This window comes from Cryptomeria japonica, chromosome 10 (genome assembly GCF_030272615.1).
Source record: "Cryptomeria japonica chromosome 10, Sugi_1.0, whole genome shotgun sequence".
NCBI lineage: Eukaryota > Viridiplantae > Streptophyta > Pinopsida > Cupressales > Cupressaceae > Cryptomeria > Cryptomeria japonica.
The window spans coordinates 348,732,146-348,744,999 of record NC_081414.1 but is presented as its reverse complement, the minus strand read 5'-3'; the positions used below and the strand labels follow the sequence as shown (position 1 = coordinate 348,744,999).

Sequence of the window (12,854 nt, the reverse complement as noted above, 5' to 3'; positions counted from 1 at the left end):
AAAGGAAAAAGCAAAAACTTCGCATGGAAGAACATTTTAGAAAAGATGGATCAAAGATTGAGCTCATGGAAAAATAGATTTATGTCCTTGACAGGAAGAACAACGCTACTGAAGGCTATCTTATCAGCCATACCTATATATCAAATGTCATGTCAACAACCTCCCAAAGGAGCAAGGTTAGACATAATCCAAAAAATGAGAAGCTTCTTCTAGAATGGATTGCCAGGGAAAAAGCAGTTTGCCATGGTTGCCTGGGATAAGATAAGTCAGCCAACTAACAATGGGGGGGTAGGGATCAAAGATTTGGAAAATCAAAATATGGCTCTAGGGGCTAAACTAGTTTGGAAGCTTTTCTCAGAACCTAGTCTAAAATGGGTGAAAATTCTCAAAGCAAAGTATCTTATAAATGATAACCCAGATTGCATCTTTATAACTGAAAGCCCTCCAAAAGGATCCAAGGTCTGGAATTTTATGTTGGAATGTAGAGGACTAATAAAAAATTCCCTTACTTGGAATCTAGCAAATGGTACGGATGCACTCTTTTGAGAAGACTCATGGGGGGGCTATCCAACTCTTGAGACTTTAGGAATTAGTGAAGATGCCATTAAAACCTATAAGGAGCGTAGAGTCATTTATGTAAAAGACTACATAAACCTTCCACAGCATGACCCAGCCTTAGGCTGGGAATGGAAATCTTTAGAAGATCTGAACTTACCAATTGGGGATTGGGATACCTTATGGAACAATCTTATCAATAGACACTTGGCACTTCATAATGGGAGTGATAGACTAGTTTGGGCTAGAAGTTCCTCTGGAACTTATAGAGTGAAAGAAGGCTATGCCCTTCTAAAAGCGAGACAAAATACATCCAACTCGATAATCCCAATGGACTTATGCTGGAATAGTCTAGGCCTTCCCAAAGCAGGTATGTTTACCTGGGCAGCATCACAAAAAAGAATTCTCACCTCAGACTGGTTCTCCAAACTAGGATTCTTGGGTCCAACTAGATGTCCCCTATGTGAAGAAGAGGAAGAAAATGCAGACCATATATTATTGAATTGCAAGGTAAGTCAAAAATGTTGGGATTGGCTGGGTATGAGTCTAGGATGGCAGACACCAAGGTCAAATGACATATCCGAATGGTTACAAAGTTGGCAGCCTCCTCACTCAAATGGGGCATATTCACTAATATGGAAAATTGCTCCAGCCATACTAATTTGGGAAATATGGAAGGAAAGAAATAGAAGAATTTTTAAAGATAAACACATGACGGTAGAATCTCTAATTAGCAAAATTGAGGCAATGATAGTAGAGAAGGCTAATAATAAATTAAGGAATCTACAAACTAGGAATATTAAGCTCTCAAGATGGGATGAAAAACTCAGATCAAAATGGTCAGGACTTATCATTCCTCAACATATTGGATAGGGAGGGGTGCAAACTTTGAAATTAAGGGGAAACACAAAATGGGAACTGCCACGTAAAGGTTGGCATAAACTAAATTTTGATGGAGCCTCACATGGAAATCCGAGAATGGCAAGCATTGGATGTGTTATACACCAAGATGATGGTAAGATATTGGCTAGTATGCACAAACCTATAGGAGTCACCACTAATAATATGGAAAAAATCCAAGCTCTTAGAGAAGGACTGTTATTAGCAAAGGAGTTAAGATTAAAAAAACTAGAAATTGAAGGGGATTCAGCCCTGATTGTAAACGCAGTGAGAACCAGGTCATCCTCAAATTGGAAAATAGAGGCAGAGCTGATGAGAGTTTTGGACTTGATCAAATATTTTGAACTAACTTATATTAATCATATATATAGGGAGGGAAACACAGTAGTTGATAGACTAGCCAATCTTGGGCCAGATGGCCTTTCAAATACAAGTGTTATATAGTGTTATTGAAGATTAAGCTTGGGATGGGTAAGCCCTGTAGATAGGTGTCATTCACAATGAATTACAAATAGCTCTCACTTCGTCACTTTTCTTCTGCACTCTCTAGGAACCCGATTCCCTCTCTCCTAGGTCTGGATTGTAGTATGGATTATCGCAGCTTTATTTTCTCATTCATAGGAGAATTTTAAAGCTTCTTAGGATAGTACCACTTTATATGTTAATATATATTCGTATATATGTATGCTCACAGCATATATAAGTATATATATTTGCATATGTTTTAGCTATAGTTCCACTATTATATGTTAATATATATTCATATGTGTGTATAATCAACATATATATGTACAGATATAAGAATATATATTTACATATGTTCTATTTGGTCTTGCTCTGTTGTTTTATATATATATATATATATATATATATATATATATATATACATGTTATATGTTTATATATATATAGAAGCCTATAATATGTTCAGATTTAACATTCTCACATATTCTTCAGTGAACCGTTTCCTTTTATTACATATATATGTATATATATATATACATATATACATATATATACATATATATATATACATATATACATATATATATATATACATATATACATATATATATATATATATGTATATATATATATATATATGTATATATATATATATATATATGTATATATGTATATATATGTATATATATGTATATATTTATATATACATATATACATATATATATATATATATATGTATATATATATGTATATATGTATATATGTATATGTATATATACATATATACATATATATATACATATATATATATATATATGTATATATGTATATATAAATATATACATATATATACATATATATACATATATATACATATATACATATATAGACATATATACATATATATGTATATATACATGTAAATATATACATATATACATATATATATATATGTATATATGGTATTTTCTTTTACCTAGTGTGTTAACCCCTTTCGATTTTCAATTTTCACTAATGTTTATTCCAAAATTCTACAATTCTTCACATGGAGAACAGATATTATATCTCAAGAATGCATAATGGCAATCTAAGATTAACTGAGATTCATAGTTTGGGACTACTCCCCTCATCATTTATAGTAGTGGACAAAAATGTGGAGTTATTTGAAACATGGTTCCTTTCCATTACCCGATGGTTTTATGCATCAAACGATGAAGATAAAGAAAGATATTATAAGCCTAAGGCCGGACAAGATATTGATTAATCTGTCATATGTAATATCTGATATTATTAGGAAAGATTTCACCTCTAGGAGGATTGTCCTGTAGATAAGCATTTTAAACGGGCATTTAAGTATAGCAGCGCATGCGACTCAGTCATAAATAAATGGTTGATTGTTTAATGATTGTTTTTAAGGAAATTGGTGCAAAGAGTCATTTCTAAGTACAAACTCTCTAAAGATAGCATTGGTGAAATCAAAAGGGAGGATATAGTGATAGTTGCAATACAGCAAATTTAGAAATCAAAATACACTCACCATTTAATAAGTTAAATGGGAAACATCAGCAATAAGTTATCCCTTAATTGGAGTTTCCCAAGAAGAGGCTTGACAAATAATTATTACTCAGTGGTATCACAAAAGGTCAGGTTTCACAAAGGCCTAAAAAAGACTACTAAACTTTAGCATTTTAGAAAGCGGCATGTTTTGTTCAGAATATTGTATCACATGGATACCATAATTAGGCTTAAAAGTGTCAAAAGGCATATGGCATTCTGTGGAGAAATCACCAAGTAACGGCTGAAAGAAATTCTTCTCTTTCCACATGAAGTAGTTGTTTATGCAGTTCAAAAAGTGTTGGGGAAGGAATATATTGTCAATGAAGATAGAACGCGAGCGAATAGTGACATTGCAGCTATGTTTCTGGCAGTTGCAATTCACTTTGAAAGGGATAAGGGTAATTTAGAGAGACTTTGCAGAAATGTATTCATCTCATCCATACTGGTAGAACTCGAAAGGGCTTTGGTAAATATAGATGAAAATCTTACTATCCCATACCCTTGTCACTATGACATCCTAGTAAGGAATTCAAGCAGAGTTCCGCGATTTCCAATTCTGAAATGGGGCGAAGAGGGCAATTTTGGAAATCGCAGTGAGGAGATTAGTAGGAGCTTGGATTTTCTATGTTATTTAATGCAGGTGAAAGCCCCACAAAAGGAAGACTGGTTTGAGGAGTATTTGGCACTTGAAGGAATCACTGTCTTCCCTAAACCAATCGTACCAGTTAATATGGGTTAAATAGGAAACTTTCTTTAAGAAGTATGAAGTAGTTTTTTGAAATTATATACTTTCTAATACTGTTTCAAACCCCCGTCTGAGATGATCTTAACTATTTCAGTAAAGGAAGGTTTTGAAATTGTAATTAATATACTAAGTAGAATAGGGTAATGGCTTATATATAGCGTGGTCTTTATGTTTACTTATGTTTAAAATCGTTGATACATATTTTAATCAATGGATATGGTAAACTGGTAAATATGCTGAATAGATACATGAAAGCTTTCCTTTTTTGATGATCCATAGGAAATATCCTTATCTCTCGATAACAAGACTCTTATTTTAGACTTTATTATCTGGGAGAATACTATAGCCTGGATTATCTCTTACATTATAATATCTTTGGAATAGGTAAAATAATTTAAGAGAGTAACAGGCTGCAATGCCCTCTCAGGGAATATGGTAAATCAGAATTTCCTGTATATAAATGATTTAGATGCTAACATAAATGGAGTTTTGTAGTTGTGTTTGAGTATTCTTGTGCAGATTAAAACAAGTGGCAGGGTCAATAGAGCCAGAGCAAGAAAGAATTATGCGAGGGCATAAGTTCATAGTGGAATTCAATCTTCTATTGTAAAAGCTCAGAATACAAAATAAAGAAAGGAAGCTTAGACTAAATCTAAGCATTGATTGTAAGCTAGGATGATTTGCTAAATAAATTGTAATACATCCCTGGATGTAACTGGGGATTGAAAAGGCATGTAATGTCGAAGAAGCTGTAAAAACCCTGAATGTAACAGGGGCTTGTAAAGGTATAAAATGTAAAATAAATCTATTTTTTTTATCCAATAGTGGATTTGGGCGAGACTGGAGGTTTTCTTTCCTCCATTCTTTCCTACTGGTGCCCACACCAAACGGAGGTGTAACAAAATTTAAATAAATAAAAATTTTGGCTGTGGCCTTTTACTGATCAAAAAAAATATATTATAATTATATAATAATATTACAATTTAATAATATTACAATATAATAATATTTTAAAATGGTACAATAATTCTAAAAACTAACCATTACATAACGGTTTAAAAGAACAAGCAACATCTAAGGCACATGAGGTAGGAACCAACCAACAAATAAAAAACCAAAAACTAAGCAACTTAAAGGATGGTCTATTTAAATTAGTACTTACAATTTTATTATATTAATTATTATAAATTTGTTCATCACTTAATTTAAATATTAAGTTAATTTAAAATAAAATTTTATTGCTACAACACATTACTTTAATAATAGGTAATAATAAATTTAAATATTATGTTTAGCAGTTTCGTAGGGATTTTGTTTATTCATGCTCTTTTTCATTATATTTTTGTTTATGTTTATTATTATAGATGAAATAATTATTGGTAAAATTGTATATAGTATTAGTTTACAATATTTTATATTACAATCATTTTACTATTAATTTTTATAATTATTTTTTTGATTCATAGTCTTTTATTCTTATAATTATTTTGTGTGATTGAAATTGTCATATATAATAATTCAGTTAATATATATTTATGTTATTCTTTTATAATTGAAATAATAATTCATCTAATTTAATGTTAGAATACATTAAAATTATACCTTTAATTTCTTATGGGCTATCCTTGCACCTCCTATAGATACAAGTTAATGTAAAACATATATTTTACATTACTAAGTGGAATATATCCTTGTTATACCCATGACACAAATTAATTGTATTCTCACATGTTCATAGAATCTTTGTGCGTTTGTCTTTTATAATGATTCAACGCACAGTATATTAAAAAACGGACTGTTCAATGCATGACTCGAATTGTCTATGTTGAATGTCACAGGAGTGGAATGAGGTTTCTGACTTGCGCGCCACCAGGAAATCCAGTGGATCCGCATAAGGCAGAAATAAGACAGCCAATTTTATTATTTTAAGTTGGGAAAAAATTGAGTCAAGCATGCGTTTTGACTGGTATACAATTAGAGCCTCTTAGCAATATCTCACGCCTTTGACTCTGTTTGCAGTTGCAACATCTATATAAACCATTGAGTTCTAAAGATAAACACGGATACAATCTATATAAATCATAGAGTTCTTAAGATAAACACAGAAAAAGCAAAGAGGAAAAATTAACAATGAAGTTCGAGGAGAGTTTCATTCAGAGTGAAGAGCATCGTCCCAATGCCAAACGTTTCTCAGCTTCCCCTGACGATAATTTGAAAGTCCCCGTTATAGACTTGGAAAACTGCTCCGCAGAGGAGGTGGGGAAGGCGTGCAGAGAGTGGGGATTCTTCTATCTCATCAATCACGGCGTTCCTGATCATGTTATCCGCCGCCTCCAGTCCACCCAAGCCGATTTCTTCGCCTTGCCTCTGGAGGAAAAGAGACTGATATCCAGAGATGCTCAAAACCCCATGGGCTACTTTAATGCAGAACATACAAAAAATGTGAAGGATTGGAAAGAGGTGTTCGACTTTGCGCCGCGGGACGAGCTGGAGTTGCCCATATCTGTTGATCCAAATGACCCCGCTACCAAGATCGTCAAAAACCGCTGGCCTGATAGCCTTCCTGAGTTCAGGTACGTAACTACCGCTGCTTCTGCTTTCTTCTTTCTTTTTTTGTTTCGGTATTTATATTGTGTTAAAAAATGTGCAGAGAAGCTGGCCTGGCGTATGCACAGGCTGCGATGGAGGTCTTGTTTAAGGTGCTTGAATTAATATCACGGAGCCTTGGTTTGCCTGACGACCGCCTCAATGAGTTTTTTAAAGATGATATGAGCATTGCACGGCTAAATAGCTACCCGGAATGCCCTAAGCCAGAGCTAGCACTGGGCATAGGAAGACACAAGGACGTTGGAGCCCTCACCCTTCTTTACCAAGATGAGGTGGGTGGATTGGAGGTGAGGTGCAAGGAAAACGGGCAGTGGGTCCCAGCTCCACCCATGCCCAACTCTTTCGTCCTCAATGTTGCCGACTGTGTGCAGGTAGGCCAACTAATAATTTCACTTGTACATCCATGTTATTTCATTAAAACCTAGTAGATTCATTCCTGGAATGGTATGGCAGGTGTTGACGAATGATATTTACGAGAGCGTAGAGCATAGAGCAGTGGTGAATGACAGCCGAAGACGCCTCTCCATTCCACTTTTCTTGATTCCTTCCCACAACGCGATGATAAAACCTCTGGATGAATTGGTGAGTGAAGAGAGTCCTCCCAAATTCAGGGAATTCAACTGGGGGAAGTTTACCAGGCAAAGGATGCGTGAAGGTCTTAAAAACTCGGGAAAAGCCGATATACAAATCGACAATTTCAGAATCTGATTCATCATGGGAATCAAAAATGTTTTAAACATAAATAATTACAAAAAAAATCATATGATAAAATAATATCTTTCTATAAGTCATATGCCGTATAGAAAGACTGCAACTCCCTTGTGTAGTGATAATTGTAATGCTTTCTATGAGATTGGGATCATTTTTCCAAACTTATTTAGACAATAAAAAAAAAATTAGTATCAAAATTTAGCTATCTTCACTTTTTTTTTTAATAAAATATCAATGTTTGCGTTAAACACTATTTAAATTCTTATTAAAATGAGGTTGACATTAAATGAAATATCTTGTGATAGATAGCATCAAATTCATACAATTAACAATTTATAAATAAATATCCAAATATTTTTTACTAGGTAAAATTGTTTTGGAGGGACTAGAAATAATATGCACTAGAGAAAATAACTACAATAAAGTTAGTAAGCACAAACTAGCATGTAATTATGACCAAGATGCATGAAAGAAAAGAAAACCCATAGATCTAGCCTAAATAATATTGTATCCAACCCTACTCAATCTCACACCCTTCACTGTAGTGTGAGATTGGGTGATTGATTTGTGAAGACCTTTCTTTTGCCTTTGTCCAACTATTATCATATTCTAATACCTCGAATATAGAAGAAGTGTGGGGATTCCTCTTTGTTGGGCCCAATCTTTGACAACACAATTAGAATATAATATTATATAGAAAATCAATTCCAAATGTTGAGAACCTTCATTAGGCATAGGGAAAAAGCCATCCATAGAGTAGATGTAAAAGCCTAAAAGGGGTGAGATTTTTATACTATCTCCCACTCTTGTAAAAAAAGTGACCAATGTAATTATAATTTTTTAATTTGAAGTGCCTAAAATTGACATATAGGTTTTGAATTATGAAGTGACATAAATCAGTAAAACATTAAACTCTTGATATGCTTTTCATTTTTATTTTTTATTTAAAAAAAAAATAGTTGGATACAATTTTCATAAATTAAAGATATTATTTAAATTGGTAGTTTGTCTAAAAATAACTTTGATGGAACGCAATAAAAATATATGGTAAATTTATTTTTCTTTATTTTTATTACTTCACTTAATTGACTTGAATATCTAGTGCATGGAGAAGAAAATAATGTTTTATTTTTAAAAAAAATGTCTAAAATTAAATTTGTTCAAAATGTCATAGTTTTGGTGGGCTACAAACTTTTGTCTAAATTAATCATTAAAAAAACTATACCATTTTTTGTAAGATTCTCTTCTTTATAGTGTCATATTTAATAAAGTTAAAATAGAATACACTTCATTTTCTAATTAGTTTCATGTTTTACAATAATGAATTACTTGTAATAAATTATAAAACTAAAAAATTAAATATTAAAAATTTACATTGTTAGATTCTAGGGTCCAATGCCAACCAAATGATATTTTTCAATTATCGTAAAAATATCATTCTATGAATAAATCTAGAGTTGAAGTTCATTCTTTTGTTAATTTTTTTCCAAAATAGGAATTAGGATACCACATTGTTTGTCATGTATACTATTTCAAGAAAAAGAGTTTAAGAAAAATAGCTTAGACAGAATATATTTTTGTTAAAATATCTCTAAATGGATTAAATTTGGTTTAAGTTTCGATATAAATTATATGAATTCAATAATTTCAAGTGAAATAGTTTTGATTGAAAATCATTATGCCATGTAGGTACCAAGAAGTTTTAGGTGAAATAGTTTTTTCTCAAAACTATTTCTATTAAAACTATTTTTTATCCTAAGGTGTGAGACAAATCTAGCATTTTACTCAAAAAAAAAAGGAGAGTCAAAGGAACATGAAGACCTCTTCATGAGTACTCCACTTCCAACTAGAATAATATTCTATAATTAAATACTTAAGTCTTCTACATTTGAATACTAAAATTATAGATAAGGCTAAATGTATCTAGATATTCAAGTGCCTTCTTAGTGATATCTTCTTCATCGTCCATAAGAGTGACAAATTTTTTATTAGTAATATGATTATTTACATGTTGTTGAGTTGAAATAGAAAGAGTAATACATTTAATCTTTTATGTTAATAACATAAGCAAGAAGATAGCCAAAGTCTTTTTGAGTAAGTACATATAAGACAAGAAATATTTCATTTTTTATTATTCAAATATATTGATGGAGAAAAACTAACATTGGTGGATAATAATGTTGATGCAAGAATAAACATCAATAAAAATGTTTTCAATATATCTCAAAAAATTGGGGCTAAATCTTAAAAATTGAACTATGATAAAAATGAAAGGCTATTCTATGCAATAATCTTTGGTGAAATTTATTTGAATAAAGATGACATTTTATTGGCAACATCTAGCCCAATCTATTCATGCCCACATAGAAATGGTGATATCAATAACATATCTACATTAATGAATCTGTTTAGATTGACTTAGCATACAAAGGAAGGAAATAATCTTGTATGATGATTCATGTAGAATGTTTGGCGACTAAGTATATATATCCTTGCAATATCTAGACATAGGTATAAACTTAGTATTTACTTTATTATCGATGTTGCTTAAATATTTTGAATTATATTATTCGAGATAAACTTAATAGAGATCAATCACAATCATATCCCAAAAGTTCTTTTATAAGTCACAAGGAAATAAATCACAATGCACATTTATGATCTTTATTATTTCCCATATATAAAGCATTCTCGTGAAGTTATTCCTTCGTGAGAATTTGATTATGCAACACTCCATGAATAGGGGAAACCCTACAAGGGATCTCATCTAAATTCATTGGTTAAGAGAATTAGCTTACTCAAATCGAGATGCATAATTAGTTGTAAAACCTTGTTCGTACTAGTAAAAATAATATTGAATAATATTAAGAATCTCTTCAAGGATTTAGGAGCCTTTTTTAATGTGTTTTATTACCTATTAAAATAATGAAAATATTATAAGTACAAAAAAAATCCTTAAAGAATCTATTTTCAACCATGAGATAGTACATCTAAGCCTTGAATTAAGATTTTGTGTCCTCTTTAATAAGGGCTTTGAATCTATTGGAACTTTTCTTTCTTACCACCTCAAATTGTCCTAAAAGCCAACAGATGGTAGGTTCGTGTTTGTAAACTAAGAAATGTAAATAGATAATTGAAGATATATCATATTTTCTAATTTATTTGATCAATAAGAATCCTTTCAAGGTATGACAAAGATTAAAATGGAGAAACAAACACAATGAATGTAAAATATCCTTACAATAAAAAATAAATAAATAATGAAGTTAAGTTATGTCCTCTTTTCCATTGCAATATGACATTGAAAAGATTCCTCATTCATCAATAGAATTAATAAATAATAAAATAATCAAGATGGTGTTATACCAATTGATAAACTTATGCAAAACACAATATGTACACCAAATGTTAAACATGAATCTTTTTTGCCTAATTCAACAAATTTACTCAATGAAACAAGTCTACCATTTAAGCATCTTATGTACTTCTTAATCTAGGAATTTTATTCAAACATATTAATTATTGAATTATTAAAATGCAGGTTAATTGTGTCGATTGGGTTTTCAACTTCTTCAGGTTGGAACTATAAGTAGGGAATTTTATGTTCTTGAACCGAAAAAAGATTTGTATTCTAGTGATTTAGTATATACCTAACTCTTAGGCTCTCTAGCTAGTAAAATAAGCTAGGTTTCTAAAGTTATTTTGGCTCCCTCTTTAAAATATGTTCATGGAAAAACATATATCTAGTATAGTTTATTATATGAAAACTCAACCATGACAAGAGTTAGAAATAATATATTAGCTACAAAAAATAAAATCAATGAGATATTAATATACCTAAACATTTACACATTGCAAAGCTTATTGAATAGAGGGTATAGTGCCTAGTTTCATAACCCAACTCAACCAAACAAATATTTAAAATTGTTGGAGTTATTTGTTGAACCCCACAACCCCTTGAACCACCTACAAGTAAAATACCTATAACAAATCAAGATAAGAAGTCATGATTGATGCTATACAATCTTGAGAGAGAATTATCAATATGAGGACTATTTGATGTCAACATCTAAAAATGAAAAAATGTTATTCAATTACCAAATTATAAATAAAATTATTTTACAACCCATTTATGATTAAAAATAGACAAGGTTAACTCTATAAAATTTTGGTGATTATGTTGACTAGAAGGTGTTGATTTCAAAGGCCCAACATCAACCTATTTAATATCTCATGAAATTTATAATATTGTCATTCATATAAATTTAAATTAAATTCACATGTACTATTTTTATTATTTATTGACTAGTTACATACCTATAAAGTTGACATTTTGTATATAATCAGGAGTTGAATGGATGCCAAATGTAGGGTGAATAATTTGACCCTAAATTTTTAATATTAATTCCAATAATTTAGTTAATCTTACATTTCAAAAAACAAATTTAATAAATTAAATTTGAACTTGTTGAAACCTACCTGAAGTTTCATTTAGTAGTTCACTTGCCATAACCATTGAATTTACCATAAGTGCACACTAGAAATGTGCATCTTTATCCTCCTAAGGGCCATAAACACAAATAGACAAAACATTAACAAGAGTGAGGTGGTGCTCAACACTTGAAATACTCATCCATGCCAGCCTATGCTAGAGGCCTAGTGTGTTGTATAAGGGTCTGAGTCAAAAACTAAATGGACTCTAAGGTCTCCACCTCAACACTCCTTCCCAAGGGAAGGGATCGTGACATGCTTAAAATTTGTTGTAGCTAAGGGTCTTGGTGCCTATTTTTGAGCATAATGGGTCCCCACTCTATCCTATGTACAACCTCCGCATCTACCCTAGAACTCCTACATGTTGAAGTAAGCGAGGATCTCATTGAGACTGAATTTGCTATAGAGTTTCTTAAAAAAATTATTACGAGACATTCTTATTGTATGGAGGATGGAAAAAAATCACCAACTACCTATCCCAAAAGATATTCCTTATCCCTTGGTGGTGGCACCAATAAATAGGGAACCTCTTGCAAGAATATCCTATAGGTTTATTGATATGTAAGTTGGTGAACATTACACACAAGTCAAATTTCAATTTTCTAATTTAGGTTTATCATAAAATACTTTGTCGACATAAAAGTGTCAACTAAGCCAAACCATCTAACCAATCACTAGCTAACCTCAATGAGTAAACATGTAATTTTTTTGGTATTGCAATACGAGAATCATTTGTGGAAAGTAACACATAGACCATTTAAACAACAAATAATGTCAATCATGTTCTTACTAGTTATTAATGTAGTAACTACTTGAAGAAATT

General features: G+C 31.3%; 1 protein-coding gene across 1 annotated transcript; it reads left to right on the top strand.

Annotated features, from left to right (window-relative positions):
- Nucleotides 1-6,291: 6,291 nt before the first annotated feature.
- On the top strand, nucleotides 6,292-7,728 carry LOC131030300 (feruloyl CoA ortho-hydroxylase 2). The gene is made up of 3 exons (XM_057961028.2): nucleotides 6,292-6,795; nucleotides 6,873-7,200; nucleotides 7,283-7,728. The coding sequence occupies exons 1-3, from the start codon at nucleotides 6,353-6,355 to the stop codon at nucleotides 7,535-7,537; spliced, it is 1,026 nt and encodes a 341-aa protein (XP_057817011.1). The 5' UTR covers nucleotides 6,292-6,352; the 3' UTR covers nucleotides 7,538-7,728.
- Nucleotides 7,729-12,854: the final 5,126 nt, after the last annotated feature.